The sequence below is a fragment of the Budorcas taxicolor genome, chromosome 3 (genome assembly GCF_023091745.1).
Source record: "Budorcas taxicolor isolate Tak-1 chromosome 3, Takin1.1, whole genome shotgun sequence".
In the NCBI taxonomy this organism is placed as follows: Eukaryota; Metazoa; Chordata; class Mammalia; order Artiodactyla; family Bovidae; genus Budorcas; species Budorcas taxicolor.
The window spans coordinates 48,994,944-49,012,078 of NC_068912.1; the positions used below are offsets into that span (position 1 = coordinate 48,994,944).

At 41.6% G+C, this 17,135-nt stretch overlaps 1 protein-coding gene across 1 annotated transcript in view; it reads right to left on the bottom strand.

Moving 5' to 3' along the window:
- The window catches only part of SLC44A3 (solute carrier family 44 member 3), an 83,107-nt gene that overhangs the window by 33,439 nt on the left and 32,533 nt on the right, over positions 1–17,135 (bottom strand). The window contains exon 10 of the mRNA XM_052637614.1: positions 8,481–8,646. Within this exon, the coding sequence (XP_052493574.1) occupies positions 8,481–8,646 (166 nt within the window). The remainder of the gene's footprint in view (positions 1–8,480; positions 8,647–17,135) is intronic.

A 17,135-nucleotide genomic window follows, 5' to 3' on the forward strand; every position in this document is an offset into this window, starting at 1 on the left:
GAAACGAAGTTCTGCTCCTCTGCCCCTTTTTTAACTGAATTTTTTTTTTTTCTACTATGGAGTTATAGGAGTTTTATATATTTTTTGGTATTAACTCCTTATCAGACAAATGATTTGCAAATATTTCCTCCCATTCCATAAGCTGTCTTTTCATTTTGTGGATTGGTTCTTTCACTGTGTAGAACTTTTTAGTTTGATGTAATCTCACTAATTTTTGCTGTTGTGGCTTGTGCTTTTGGTGTCATATTTGAAAAATCATTTCAAAGACTGATGTAAAGGAGCTTTTCCTCTATGTTTTCTCAGAGGAGTTTAGGGACTTCAGGTCTTATGTTTGAGTCTTTAAACCATTTTGAATTAATTCTTGTGAACCATGTAATACAGGGGTTTAATTTTATTCTTCATGTTGTTATCCAGTTTTTCCAGAACTGTTTATTGAAGAGATTATCCTTTCCCCTCTCTGGGATCTCAGTTCTCTTCCAATGATCTATGGGTCTATTTCTATGCCAGCGCCATACTGTTTTGTGGTATAGTTTGAAATCAGGACATACGATGCCTTCAGGTGTGTTCTTCTTTCTTAGAATTGCTTTGGCTATTTGGGCTCTTTTGTGATACAAATTTTAGAATTTTTCTATTTCTGTGGAAAAATATAACTGAAAGGTTGACAGGGAATGCATGGAATTTATAGATGGCTTTGGGTAAGAAGGATATTTTAACAATATTAATTCTTCTGATCCATGAACACAGGATATATTTCCATTTGTTTGTGTCTTTCATCAGAGTCTTATACTTCTCAGTATACAGAGCTTTCATCTCCTTAAATTCATTCCTAAGTATTTTATTGTTTTCAATGCCAGTGTGAATGAGACTGTCTTCTTTCTTTTTCAGATATTTTGCTGTTAGAGAAATGCAACTGTTTTCTGAATGCTTTGTATCCTGTACCTTTACTGAATTCACTGATTAGTCTAACAGTTTTTTTGATGAAGTCCTTAGAATTTTCTTTATATATTAATAAAGTCATATTATCTGCAAACAAAGGCAATTTTACTTCTTTCTTTGTGATTTGTATGTATTTTTTCCTTGTTTTCTTGCCTGATTGCTCTGGCTAGGTCTTCCAGTACTATGTTGAATAGGAATGGTAAGAGTGAGCAGTCCTGTCTCATTCCTGATCTTAGAGAAAAAATTTTCAATCTTTCACCACTGAGTAGGTTTTAATTAACGTTTAGGGCTTACATTATCAGTACATAAATAACATTCACAACTGTTTGAAACAGTGTATTCTGATTATATTTTCTTTCTAGCTTTTGACTTTTCTTTAATAATATTTCACATCTTTTATTTGCTTGGTTTTCCACATGCTTCACCAAATGCTTCATCAAAGTATAATTCTTTTTCTCCACATATTCAAACAACATATCTGATATTCTCTAAGTTTCCTTTTTATTTTTTCTTGGTGACATCCCTCCTGGAGCCCACTGCTCTCCTGCTCCTCCTTGGACTGGACGTTTTCTATACCTGCTAAATACCTACCCTCCTGGAAATTCCCTTCTCTTCTTCACTGTGTTGGAGCCCATTTCATGAAACTCATGGTTTTTTTTTTTTCCCCCTGGTTTACTCAGTTTCAGAGAGAAAGGATATGGGGAGGAAACCTTTTGAGATATTGCATGCCTGAATAGGACTTTGTCTTCCTTTATCTTTGACTGATAGTATGAACAGGTATAGAATTCTAGGTTGGAAATCATCTTTTCTCAGAATTTTGGTAGTTTTGTCCTACTATCTCCCTGGTTCAGAGTTGCTGTTGAACATCAGATTCCATTCTAGTTCTTTTTAAATTTTATTTTTTATTGAAGTGTAGTTGATTTATAATACTAGTTTCAGATGTATGACACAGTATTTCAATATTTTGAAAGATCATACCTCACTTAAGTTATTTTAAAATATTGGCTGTATCCCCTGTATTGTACAATATACAGCTTATTATAGTATACACTATACACAGTAGTCAATATACAGCTTATTATAATATACACAGTAGTCAATATACAGCTTTTATAGTACACACAGTAGTCAATATACAGCTTATTATAGTACACACAGTAGTCAATATACAGCTTATTTATAGTACACACAGTAGTTTGTGCCTCTTGGTTTCCTATCCCTACCTTGACTCTGTCCACTTCCCTCTTTCAGATGGAAATCACTAGTTTATTCTCTAAATCTGAGTCTGTTTCCATTTTGTCATATTCATTTATTTTTTAGATTCCACATTTAAGGGATAACATATAGTATTTGTGTTTCTCTTATTTATTTCACTAAGTCTAATGCCCTCCAGGTCCAACCATATTGTTGCAAAATAGCAAAATTTCATTCTTTTTCTTATGGTTAATATTCCATTGTATAAACACACCGTATCTTCTTTATCTATTCATCTACTGATGGACACTTAGGTAGCTTCCATAACTTGCCTACTGTAAATAAAGCTGCCTGAACACTGAGGGGGGAGCATATAACTTCTTGAATTAGTGTTTTCATTTTCTTTGGCTGTATATCCAGCAGTGGCATTCATTCAAACAGCAATTCTATTTTCAATTCTTTAAGGAATCTCCATACTATTTTCCACAGTGGCTGCATCAATTTACATCCCCACCAACAGTGTACTTGGGTTCCCTTTTTTCCATGTCCTTGCCAACATTTGTGGTCCTTTTGACAACAGCCACTCTGACAGGTGTGAGGTGCTATCTCATGGTTTTGATATGCACTTCTCTGATGATTAGCAATGCTGAGCATCTTTTCATGTCTTTGCTGGCCATCTGCATGCTTTCTTTGGAAGAATATCTATTCTTTTCATTGTTAAACTGCGTTCTTTTTTTTTATACTGAGTTGTATGACTTCATTAATAAATAGTTTGGATATTAACCCCTTATTGCTCTTATCAATTACAAGCATTTTCCCCATTCAGTAGGCTGTCTTTTCATTTTGTTGATGGTTTCCTTTGCTGTGCAAAAGATTTTAAGTTTAACTGGTTTATTTTTGCTTTTGTTTCCTTTGCCTGAAGCAATAGATCCAAAAAAACACTATTACAATTTATGGCAAAGAGTGTCCTGCTTGTTTTCTTCTGGGAATTTTATGGTTTCCAGACTAACATTTAGGTCTGTAATCCATTTTGAGTTTATTTTGGTATATAGTATGAGAAAATGTTCTAATTTCATTCTTTTACACCTAGGTGTCCATTTCCTGGCAACACTTATTAAAAAGACTTTCTTTTCCCCACTGTATATTTTTGCCTCCTTCATTGTAAGTTAACTGAATATAAGTACAGTTCAGTTGCTCAGTCATGTCCGACTCTTTGCGACCCCATGAATCGCAGCACCCCAGGCCTCCCTGTCCATCACCAACTCCTGGAATTCACTCAGACTCATGTCCATCGAGTCAGTGATGCCATCCAGCCATCTCATCCTCTGTCGTCCCCTTCTCCTCCTGCCACCAATCCCTCCTAGCATCAGAGTCTTTTCCAATGAGTCAACTCTTCACATGAGGTGGCCAAAGTACTGGAGTTTCAGCTTTAGCATCATTCCTTCCAAAGAAATCCCAGGGCTGATCTCCTTCAGAATGGACTGGTTGGATCTCCTTGCAGTCCAAGGGACTCTCCAGAGTCTTCTCCAACACCACAGTTCAAAAGCATCAATTCTTCGGCGCTCAGCCTTCTTCACAGTCCAACTCTCACATCCATACATGACTACTGGAAAAACCATAGCCTTGACTAGATGGACCTTTAGTTGGCAAAGTAATGTCTCTACTTTTCAATAGGCTATCTAGGTTGGTCATAACTTTTCTTCCAAGGAGTAAGCGTCTTTTAATTTCATGGCTGCAGTCACCATCTGCAGTGATTTTGGAGCCCAAAAAAAGAAAGTCTGACACTGTTTCCACTGTTCCCCCATCTATTTCCCATGAAGTGATGGGACCAGATGCCATGATCTTCGTTTTCTGAATGTTGAGCTTTAAGCCAACTTTTTCACTTTCCTCCTTCACTTTCATCAAGAGGCTTTTAAGTTCCTCTTCACTTTCTGCCATAAGGGTGGTGTCATCTGCATATCTGAGGTTATGGATATTTCTCCCGGCAATCTTGATACCAGCTTGTGTTTCTCCCAGTCCAGCATTTCTCATGATGTACTCTGCATATAAGTTAAGTAAGCAGGGTGACAATATAGAGCCTTGACGTACTCGTTTCCTATTTGTAACCAGTCTGTTGTTCCATGTCCAGTTCTAACTGTTGCTTCCTGACCTGCATACAGATTTCTCAAGAGGCAGGTCAGGTGGTCTGGTATTCTCATCTCTCTCAGAATTTTCCACAGTTTATTGTGATAAAATTCACATAGTCAAAGGCTTTGGCACAGTCAATAAAGCAGAAATAGATGTTTTTCTGGAACTCTCTTGCTTTTTGATGATCCAACAGATGTTGGCAATTTGATCTTTGGTTCCTCTGCCTTTTCTAAAACCAGCTTGAACTTCAGGAAGTTCTTGGTTCACGTATATCTGAAGCCTGGCTTGGAGAATTTTGAGCATTACTTTACTAGTGTGTGAGATGAGTGCAATTGTGTGGTAGTTTGAGCATTCTTTGGCATTGCCTTTCTTTGGGATTGGAATGAAAACTGACCTTTTCCAGTCCTGTGGCCACTGCTGAGTTCTCCAAATTTGCTGGCATATTGAGTGCAGCACTTTCACAGCATCATCTTTCAGGATTTGAAATAGCTCTACTGGAATTCCATCACCTCCACTAGCTTTGTTTTAGTGATGCTTTCTAAGGCCCACTTGACTTCACATTCCAGGATGTCTGGCTCTAGGTGAGTGATCACACCATCGTGATTATCCGGGTCATGAAGATGTTTTCTGCACAGTTCTTCTGTGTATTCTTGCCACCTCTTCTTAGTATCTTCTGCTTCTGTTAGGTCCATAACATTTCTGTCCTTTATCAAGCCCATCTTTGCATGAAATGTTCCCTTGGTATCTCTAATTTTCTTGAAGAGATCTCTAGTCTTTCTCATTCTGTTCTTTTCCTCTATTTCTTTGCATTGATCGCTGAAGAAGGCTTTCTTATCTCTTCTTGCTATTCTTTGGAACTCTGCATTCAGATGCTTATATCTTTCCTATTCTTCTTCGCCTTTCACTTCTCTTATTTCTGGGTTTTCTATTCTGTTCCATTGATCTATGTGTCTGTTTTTATGCCTCTGTAGCTTTGTAGTTTTGATTATTTCAGCTTTGTAGTACATTTTGAAGTCAGGGAGTATGAAACCTCCACACTTGTCCTTTTTTTCGAGATTACTCTGGCTAGTCAGGGTCTTCTATGATTCTGCATAATTTTAGGATTTTTTTAGTGCTGTGAAGAATGTCATGGGTATTTTTTATTAAATATATAGACTGCTTGGATAGTATGCATATTTTTACAATATTAGTTCTTTCAATCCATGAACACTGGTTATCTTTCCATTTATTTGTATCATTTTCAATTCCTTTCATTAGTGTTCTATAGTTTTCAGAGTACAGATCTTGTACAGGTTCTAGTTCTTCATATTTTGCCTGTGATCTTTCTTTCTAAAGCTTCTGGGATCTTCTCTTTCCCCATGTCCTCCAGCTCTGGGAAATTTTGACAGTTTCCTCCCTTTTTTCTTTGTTCTCTATTTCTAGAACTCATATTGGTCAGGTGTTGGGTGACCTAAATTTTATCTTTTTTCTCCTATTTTCCATCTCTTTATCTCTTTGTTCTATCTTCTGGAGGAGTTCAACTTTGTATTTTAATCCATCAGTAGAAAACTTTCACTTTTGCAATCATATTTTTAACAACAAAGAGGTCTTTCTGTTCTCTCACTATTCTTTTTTTCTTGGTTCTTATTTTATGGAAGCAACATTTTTTGGTTCTTTCTGAAGATATTATTAGAGTTGCTGTTGCAGTTTTCTTCTGCTGCCTGCATTGCCCCTATTTTTCCTAAATTTTTTTGGTTGCTTGTTTTGTTCATTTTGATCCTTTTCTTTCACAACAGGCTTCTTCAAATTTTTAATAATCACTGGCTATAGGTTCACATTTAAGCGTGAGGAACCAAAGAGTGAATTGGAGGTTCTATACAAGTGTGACTGCTGACTAGTGAGTTTCACCACCTGCTTCAGAGTCAGGGCATCAGGCAATTTCATTGGGGGATCCCCACGTGGTACTATCTGCAGGTCTTTGCTTTGGGTTATATAGTTTCTCCAAAGAAGAATCCGATGATCTCATGCCTAAGAAATATCAACCTGGCTGTCAACATCCTGGAGGCTGAGCTGTGGAGTGTGGGTTAGTAGCAGGTAGAATGAAAGTGAAGTGTCAGTCGCTCAGTCGTGTCTGACTCTGTGATCCCATGGACTGTAGCCTGCCAGGCTCCTCTATCCATGGAATTCTCCAGGCAAGAATATACTAGAGAGGGTAGTCATTCCCTTCTCCAGGAGATCTTTCTAACCCAGGGATCAAACCCAGGTCTCCTGCATTGCAGGCAGATTCTTAGACTTCCACTTGCTCCCTCTTCTTTCAGGGCAGAGCTTTGTCCCTGCCTTGGCTGTGCCAGATACCCTATATCCAGGCCCTCTCTGATCACTTCTCCAGAGAGCAAAGCTCCCAATTATATCTGCTGGTCTGAAGGAGGGGCCGTGGGGCTGAACTGCTCCTTAGTAAGACCTTTAACTAATCTTTGCAAGCATGTTTCACACCTAAATTCCTGAATCTCTCTAGATTTTCACGGCTCAAATCAGCCTCCTCTCCCACCAGATGCACAGAGATAGGCTTTTTGAGTCTTCTCCAATCTGCTCACCGCTCATTCATCCTGTCTTCAGTTTCCAAAATTTGACTGATGTTTCTTCATTCATTCATTTGCGCTCAGTCATGTCCTACTCTTTACCACCCGGGGGCTCCTCTGCTCATGGGTTTATCCCAGCAGGAATACTGGACTGGATTGCCATGGTGTTTCTTAGCTGCTATCACTGCCTGTTTCCTCCTGCCCTTGTGTGTTTATGCTTTCTTCACTTTTTCATGATTTTGGGGGAGGGGAGTTAGAGTGGGGGAAGGCATTAGGAGATACATATATACACTTCACTGGAGGTTAAATAAAAAGCCCTCACTGAAAACGTTTTGATTTTGTGTTACTAAAATAGAACAAAATCACTGCTGTCAGGCAGATGTGACCTGCTGCTGGCCAGTTTGGTTAGAACAATCTCTGCTCCTGTACTCAGGAGCAAGAAGCACATACCGCCTCCTCCGAAGGCACAAAGGCTCTCAGTGCCAAGGACTACAGCCTTTCGTGCGTCTGACGGGGTCTCTAAAGGAGGAGGCTCCCAACAGCACCACTGTAATAAGACCCATAGCACTCCTTATCGTTGGGAGGTAATTGTTCTACAGCATGAATCATCCCTAGATGACTTTCTTGCCCCCATGAACCCTCATGTTTTTCTGCCCATTTAGTCTGAGACATTAGAGGAGGACCAGCCCCATGAGAAGTAAACTTCCTGTTCTGAGTCCAAGCCTGTCATTGCCCTGGCCATGTTCTTCTTGCCTGTGGTTTTATCTGCTTCATGGAGAACCTCACAAACACGAAAGAGGTAGAGTTGAGACGTATGTGCATGTGTCCTCAATTATTTTGATGAGGTAATGGAGGATAAACACTTAAATAGCATAGTGAACAGAAAAGCATTTAATGAATTCACTAGCATTTAACTATGAGAACATGAATTGTATTTTATAGTCACGTACAATTCCCTTAGGATTTAAAACTGCTTTCAAAGAAAACATTCTCCTCATTTTACACAGGATGAAACGATGCTCATAGAACTTACTGAAGTGTGTTCCAAATAGATCAGTAATTTTTTTAAAGTTTGAAGTCAGTAAGAATGGATATTTACAGGAGAAGTCAACCCTTTCATTTGAATATCTTTCAGTTCTAAGCAGTTTGATTACTTCTGTGTTTGGCTTCCTTTTGGATTTTCTAGCTTAAAGCAAAAGAGGTTGGAAATGTGACAGATTTAAGATATAGTATTTCTTTTTACTACTAAATAAACATCCTGCCAAACTTTTTTTGCCTAACTTTTTAAAATTAATTTCTATTGGCGTATAGTTCCTTTACAATGCTGTGTTATTTTCTATTGTACAGCAAAGTGAATCAGCTATATGTATACATTTATCCCCTCTTTTGTTGGGTTTTCTTCCTATTTAGATCACCACAGAGCACTGAGTAGATCCCCTGAGCAATACAGTAGGTTCTCGCTATCTATTTTACACACAGTACCGATCGTGTACGTATCTCACTCTCAGTCTCTCAGTTCCCCCCACCATTCTGCCTAATTTTGAGCTTAGTCTTTTTCTCTTGCCAATCTCTTTTGAGAGGTCATGTCAAAATTCCAAAATATCTTTTGAGACACACAACATGAAGCACATAGACAAATCAATAGCAGTAAGGGGCTAGACCTACCTGTTAAAATAACACGTCACCACTGTCCCAGCTACAGTCATTTGTTGGCATGCAAGGATGAATTCACTAGTCCAGATGAGGCCAATTAAATGGTACCACCACATATACCGAATGCCCGAAAGAGGCTTATATTCCACTTGGCCACCTTCAATGACCTGTGCAGCTCCTAAAGTTTAAAACACAAACATGCTTTATATGTGTGTTTTCCTAAATATGGAAGAAGGTCCAAGAGGCCATTCTTCCTCAGTTCTAGACTTTGGCATCACACGAAACACAGATGTCAACGTCAAGTTTGAAGTTCCCACCATAACTTAAGATCTTCATAGCAAAACTAAAATTGAGAACCCACTTTTATGAATAATATTGACAGTGATAATTGTGATAACTGGTAGGCAACTTGTATAAGATGACATTTGATCTATCTTCTAATAGTCACCCCACTTTGCAGATATGAAAACTGAGGTTTGGAAGAGTCAAGTGACATTTGCAAAGTCTCACTGCTCATAATTAGTGGAGGGAGAATATAGACCTGGACACAGTGAACTCTAAAACCCATGGTTTTTCTATCACAACACTTTGTGATGCAAACAAAACTTATGTTGATGAAAGCTGTGTTATAGAACCCTGTGTTATAGAAACATGCTTCACCAAAAATTTAGACTCAATAAAGACAAGAATCTTCATTTGTTCAAAAGGATTCATTTCAGATTTCAAGAGCAAACTCTCCTAGTACATTTAAAATGGCTAGTGGGCCTCAGTGTTAATCTCCTAGATTCAGACGTCAGCTTTATCCCTTTTTGGGTAGCCTGGGGCAAGTTATTTGGCCTCTTGGAGTGTTAGTATCCTTATCTGTAATACCCATTTTCTGATGGTTATTCAAGAAAGAGTGGGATAGAATGGGATTACCTGGTGAGTACTGGCCCACAGAAATATCAGTCTGCAAGTGATGACGATTTTTATTGCTTAAATTTCAGGAGCAAGTGAGCCAAGTGAGGTAACCCCAGCAATGCTCTGCCGTTCACTGGCTATGTCCTGATTACTTTGCTCTCATCTAAAGAAGCCCTTGAACTGGCTCTGCAGTTCAACTCAATTCCATACCAAATCTCAGTTCTGCAACTACACTTGATTTCTAGATGTTCTCTGCTCTGTTTCATTTTATTATTATTAGATTTTTGTTTATGTGGACCATTTAAAAACACTTTATAGAATTTGTTCCAATATTGCTTCTGTTTGATGTTTGGGGTTTTTGGCTGTGAGGCATATGGGCACTTAGCCCCCCAGTCAGAGATTGAACCCATACGCCCTGCACTGGAAGGCAGTCTTAAGCATGGGACCACCAAGGAAGTTCCCTGCTGTACATTTTAAACAAGCTACTGTAAGAAAGAAGATGGCACTTTGGTCTCTGGCAAAACCTACAACTTGAAGAACATTTAAAGCGAGTTTCATACTAATATTTCCTTTCATAGCTATAAATTGCTCTCAGGTTCATAATTCATATGTCTTTAGGCATTCACAATAGGGTCTGGGCAAAGGAGGTGGGAAAGATGATCATGCTGTAGAAGGAACTGATTCCACAGACGAAGGCTGGTCTTAGTAACTCCCGCTCTGTGTTCTGCTGAACAAGAGTCACACTGTGAGAAATACCAGATCAGTTTGGTTCACAGACAGAAGTTAATATCTTATTGAACACTGGATTCATTCTGGCTTGGAGGCAATCTCTATTTCAGGTAAGGTGCTAATAAATGCTTGCTGCTGCTGCTAAGTCGCTTCAGTCATGTCTGACTCTGTGCGACCCCATAGATGGAAGCCCACCAGGCTCCCCCATCCCTGGGATTCTCCAGGCAAGAACACTGGAGTGGCTTGCCATTTCCTTCTCCAATGCATGAAAGTGAAAAGTGAAAGGGAAGTCGCTCAATCGTGTCCAACTCTTAGCGACCCCATGGACTGCAGCCTACCAGGCTCCTCCGTTCATGGGATTTTCCAGGCAAGAGTACTGGAGTGGGGTGCCATTGGTTACGCCTTTCCAAAATGGACGTGTTTCAGAAAAGCATCCCCAGTCCCAAAGGAGGCGGCCCCTCGTGACTGACAGGCACATAGATATAGTGGATCAGGTGAGTGGAGACTCAGAGAGCCACTCCCGGAACAGCAGAAGTGATGGGGCCAGCCAACAAGCACGGGATCACCAGTGACGGGGACACACTGCAGTCTGCAAGCACAGGTCTACAATGTCACACGTGATTTGGGGATGGATGAAGCTTCCAAAGAAGAGGGACGGTTTCCTCAACAGACAAAAGGCAAGTAAATACAAAGGCCTTGGGTGCTGAGGAGGAATTGTGTCTCCTCGGGGCTGCCAATGGCCTACACCCCAGCTTGGCACACACACCCCAGCTTGGCACACTGATGGCAGCAGTCAGCAAGCAGAGGTTGGCTAAACGGGATACATCAGGATCCATACAGGATCCACACTCCTGGCATTCCTCGAAGAAGCAGAATGGGTAAAGATATTATTCACTGACCACCTTACTGTTTTTGACCATCTTTACTGAAACCATCAACTATTTATTCTTCCGGTTCAGTAATAACCAGGCTATTTACAGACTTTCCTTTAGGGCAGGGTTTTTCAACTTCTCAACATAGCATTTGGCATTTTGGATCACATGATTGTTAGGGGTGTGAAGTGGGGGAGTTGCCCTATGCATTGCAGGATATTAAGCAGCTTTCTTGGCCTCTACCCATTAGATGCCAGGAGCATCTTCCCTCCCCTCCTCCAGTTAAGACAACCCAAATGTCTCTAAACATTACCAAACTGCTGCTTGATAACCACAGCTTTAAGCAAACATTCTCTGAAGAATCGGGAGCTCTGGCTTCAGGGAGAAGCTTAGAACACGACTGTGGGTGGGGCAGGTGTGTTCATGCACACACGACTGCCCTCTCCTGGATGGCTAGGTTAGTGCAGGCGAGAGCCTCTCATCAAAGTATCAGTTGTTTTGTTATTAATACGAACATATTACAGTACTGTTACCAGCATGTGTAGCTAACAGATGCTAATGGGAACTGGATTCCAAGATGAGATTTGATCTGGGATGGTAGTGAAAAGGGCACTGAACTGGATGAAGGCCTGGTTCCAATCTCGGCCTGACATTTGTGATAAGCAACCTGGGCCTCTGTTCTCTAACTGTAAACATGAAGAGAGAAGACAAGATGAACCCAGGGCAGGGGTTAGAGAGTCTGAGAGTCACACAGACTGAGACTCATATATCTCTTCTGTCTCCTAACGGCTGCACAATGTCAGGCAGGTTGTGAGGTTGCAGGGCCTTTTAAAACCTCTGTTTCAATGTCGGTAATCTGAAGATACTAATACCTACTTTCCATTTCCTTGTTGATTCCATCCAGTCTCGTGGCTCTAAACGCCATACATGTAGCTGTTACGAGGATTAAACAGGCAGTTGCTTAGAATATTAAATACAAGAGAAGATTAGCTATAATTGAGGTAAAAGTAGATATGATTTCGGTTGTGAAGTTAAGAAATATTTATTTAGCATTCTAGATTTATGCTGGACGTCAGCTATTAAGGGAGAAAAATGAAAAAGGCAAACAAAAAAATCAGAAAGAAGATACAATCAGAGTGAATATCAGGAACTCACATGCTGCTCCATTAGTTTATTCACCTCCCCTTCTTCTGGACTGTTTATAATCTCTCCTCCAATCTCTAAGGGTTTTTTTCCTATCCTCATGCTCAGTCAGTGACCTCACTTTTGGTTTCTCTGAGAAAACGGAAGCCATGGGAAAATCTCTGGGAGCATCTTCTCCATCTCTACCCCTCCGCAGCATGTGTCCATAACTGGACAGCAGTTCAGTCGCTCAGTCGTGTCCGACTCTTTGCGACCCCATGAAAGGCAGCACGCCAGGCCTCCCTGTCCATCACCAGCTCCCGCAGTTCACTCAGACTCACGTCCATCGAGTCGGTGATGCCATCCAGCCCTCTCATCCTCTGTCGTCCCCACCTGAATACGATAAACTGTCCATGATTCTAGGGTCAGCCCCTGCACTAGATTCCCCCTTTCTCATCTACTTGAAGATACCACTTCAGAAAATTTCCCTCTCTTTCTTGCTTCCTTAAAATAGTCTTCTTTACTGAATCATCTTTAATAATTTCCTATCTTAAACCCCCTACTTTTGAACTCCCTCTATTCCTCCAGCTTCCCTCCTACTTCTCTGTTCCTCTTCGCAGCCAAATTTCTCGAGGCTGTCTCTTACTCTTTCCAATCCCTTTTCTCTTTCTCTTAAACCCGCTCTAATTGCGATCCACTCCCACGCTGCTCTGAAATGGCTCTGGTTCACTCCCACGCTGCTAACCTCAGTGGGCCATCCTTAGCTCTTAGCTGACTGATCAGCAGCTTACGACGCAGTCAACATTTCACCCCAGTTCCGTGCAGCACATTATTCTCCTGCTCACTGGTTGCTCCCTTTCAATTTCCTTTCCTTTTTCTTCCTCATCTCCAAGACCTCTTAACATTTACATGCCCCAAAACACAGTCCTTGGATTTCTTTTCTGTCTGCACTCATTTAAGTCTCATGGCTTTAAATACTATTCATGTGTTCCCCAATTTCCAAATGTAGACCTCTAGCTGGGTCTCTCCAGAAACTTCAGACTCAAACCATTAACTCCCTACCCGAAATGTCCACCTGGATGTCTAAAATATATTTCAATAAACACAACTAAAACGAATTTTTGCTCTTCCTGGAAGATGTTCCACTCGAAGTCCTATCCTGTCTCAGCTGATGGCCATCTCATGTTCCAGTTGCTCAAGCTAAAAAACCTCAGTGTCATCCCCAACTCCTCTTTCACATCCTTAATCTAATATCAGGAAATTCTTCAAAACAGACACAGAACCTGTATGTCACAGCATGTCCACCATTACAACCCTGTTCTAAGCCACTAACACCTCCTCCCTGAATCACTGCCATGAAAATGTGAGTCACACCATGCCACTCTGCCGCTTAGAATGCTGCAACGACTTCCTGTCTCAGAAACAAAGTTCTGTAATGGCCCAGGAGGCCCAGGATCTGACCCTGTGCTCCCTCTGACCCCGGCCTGAACCATGCTCCCCCTCAACCACACTACTCTGGGGAGCGGCCCTCCTGACTGTGTCCCCAGAGCCTCCGCTGGTCCCTTTGCCTAGAACACCTCCCCTTCCTTAGTCTCCTGGCTCTGCCCTCACCTCCTTCAAACCTTTGCTCACAATGATCTTCTCAACAAGGCCTTACCCAATTATTAAATTAAAAATTGGAGCCCCTTCTTCAAGCATTTGTTGTTTTAAAAATATACTATGAAAATATAATCAATGCTAGAATACATTTAAGATGTCTGAATTTTACACAGTTTGAGGGTCCCTTGATAAGACAAAGAATACAAAGTTAGGTAGTTAGGTACTGAACCTTGCAAGAGTCCTTGCAAACGAAAGACCCTGAAGTTTAAGCTTTAGGGGCCTGAAGGTAAACTTGTCTCGAATCTGATTTAAAGTGTTATGATAAATTAATCTGATAAGTGTTATGGCAAAAAGTAGAACAGGTTAATTGGGGCTACTTAAGCATTTATTCTGGAGTAGGAAATGGCAACCCACTCTAGTAGTTTTGCCTGGAAAATTCCATGGACAAAGGAGCCTGGCAGGCTACAGTCCATGGGGTTGCAAAAGAGTCAGACATGATTGGGCACACATAGTACAACACAAACATTTATTATTCTTCTCTGCTCTATTTTTCTCCTTGCTGCTGCTGCTAAGTCGCTTCAGTCGTGTCCGACTCTGCGACCCCATAGACGGCAGTCCACCAGGCTCCTCTGTCCCTGGGATTCTCCAGGTAAGAATACTGGAGTGGGTTGCCATTTCCTTCTCCACCTATCAAATTTGAATATACTATAAAGTTCACTTACTCATTTTATTTAATGCTTATCTCCCTGTAGCCTCCAAACTGGAAGGAAAGCTGTATCTCCAGCATCCATAACAGGATCTGATCTAGTAAATGTTCAATAAATACTTGTTCAGTGAATGATTGCACCAATCTTCCTCAAGTAATACATCCTATCAAAGAGGTCTGAGACAACTTTCAGGAAGTCTGCCTAGAGATCATCGTCATAACCTGGAGGAAATGCAACACGCAGCTAGCTGGAAATTTGGGTATTACAAGCAAGTTTTAAAGCAGTTTGAAAGACTGACATACTACTAATGATTAGTGTAAATGGCAGTTTCTCAAGGAAGGCAGTGCAGCTGATTGGGATAATCTCCCAAATGATGCAGGCCCAACTTAAAACAGTCCTATGTTCTACCACATTCTGTGCACTTGGCCTCTTCCAGCCAACTGGCTGGGTGTCCTGCTGACACCCAGCCTGCCTGTGCCTCCCACTGGCTCAGCTTCTGCTCTGACAGCACAGGGATCAAGGAAAAAGAGAAGAAAATCGCACGGCCATCATGCCTGGAGCTTACCTAGTTCTTTCTGGGTATACATCACATTCAGTACAACATAGATGTGAATTCACTCCCTGACTCAGCACATGCTGAACTCACTCAAGGGCTGTGCACGGACCTCAGAGACAGACAGAAAAAGACACAGGCCCTGCCCTCCAGATGCTCATTCTCCTGAGGGGGACAACACACAAGTCATTATCTTGTGTAATTGCTTAGAGGCCTCGTCACCGCCTGACATAACACATTTATGCTCCTTTCCCCATTCCCTGTGTCTGGTTCACTGCTGTATCTCTAGTTCCCCAGCCATGCAGCAGGCATTCGATGAGCAGTTCTTGAAAGAATGAAGCATATACAAAACGTAAGGAAAGAAAAAGAAGAAATAGCTCGGTATGCTTGGGCAATTTATAAGAGAGTTTCCAAGAAATATATTGAAAATGAAAGTATTAATCGCTCAGTTATGTCTGACTCTTTGCAACCCCAGGGACTGTAGCCCGCCAGATGTCTCTGTCCATGGAATTATCCAGGCAAGAATACTGCAGTGGGTTGCCATTTCCTTCTCCAGGGGATCTTTCTGACCCAGGGATCGAACCCAGGTCTCCTGCATTGCAGGCAGATTCTTTACTGTCTGAACCAGCAGGGATAGTTCCAAGAAATATATTACTCAAAACAAATCTTGAATAATGACTCGTTTTCCAAGCAGTGATGAGCAGAAAGTTGAGGTGAGGCTTAGGAAGGGGAGAAGATTCTAGACTAAGATCACAGCAGGTGCAAAGACAACTAGATGTTCATGGAGGCTGTCTCCCTTCACACTTCCCCACAGGGACATAAACTTCGGAAAAGCAGGAGCTGTTCAAATCTCTCCTGAGCCACCCCTCTTCCCTCTGTTCCTAGGACAGGGCTGGGCTACTAGGAAGCTTTTGTGAAATAACTTCAATTATCTTCCAGATCTCTGATAACCTAAAAAAAGGACAATTTTCTTTTAGACTGTGTTCTCAAATATGCCAGGCAGAGAACAAACCACAAACCTGAAGTTAGTACTAGACATTCCTTGGTTGACATTAGTTTCTAATATAAGAAACACATACAAGCCCCCTATTTGCAAAGCAAAGCTCTGGTCTCATCTCAGCCTCCTAACTTCTTTATGAGGCAGGCTGGGGAAAGCACCATTTGACTACTGCAAAAATGGGAACAAGGAAGCCCAGATTAACATTCAAGGAAGGCCAGAGCCAGCCTAGATCCCAGGTCTCTTGATGGGAGTCCCTCTATCTGACCCTGCTTCTTCCTTTCCAAGCACAGGCCTTTGCCTTTCAGCAAGTTAAGCACATTCCTGTGATGATAGATCTCATCTGACTGTAGTACCGCTGGGAGAGAAAGCCACCCCCAGCCCAGACAGGCCCCTTCCTTCTACTGTTTCAACTCTGAGGCTTTCTGACCACCTAATGATAAGTGAGGGTAATCAGATCATCTGGGCTCTTTCCAACCTGCCAACCGCACCTACTGGATTCCCAAGGTTATTACCGTGTTCCTGTAGCTACTTCTTCCACTGGATTCTAGTAATTACTGTCACATTGCTGGTAGCATGCAAGTCCCAGCTAATTACTGTCATTTCTGGGGGGCCTGTCATTTCTTCTGCTCCACTGAAGGAATCCCTAAACAAGCCCGAGTTGGTCAACTAGTTGAGGGACTTACTAACAGTCACTAGAGAAACAGCTCATCAAAAAATGGCAAAATCTTATCAAGCTAAGTTGACTTTTTCTGTATTTTTTCTTTTTTACACAATAAAGTATTAACTATTCAGTCATGTGACACAATAAAAATCTCACAGTATGCACCACTGAGGACACCCCCACAACACTGGGGACCTTGGGCGGAGACTGGAGAGAGAGTCTGAGGGCTCTGTGACTGCCTGAGGGGACATGAGATGAGACAGGTGCTGCGCGGGCGTCCCTCACCACCCTCCACCACCTGGGCATCTGCTTAGGGAAAGTGAAATGAGACAGGTGCTGCGCGGGCGTCCCTCACCCTCTATCACATGGGCATCTGCTGAGGAGCCAAACAGCAGCAGATGACCCGCCCAGGCCTAGAGCTTGTCATCCTGGCACTGCATGAAAAGGCCTTTGAAGACAAAGGGACCTCTGTGCACCATGCTGCCCCACAGGTGGGTGGAAAGGAGAGGCAGGTGGCCTGGTTT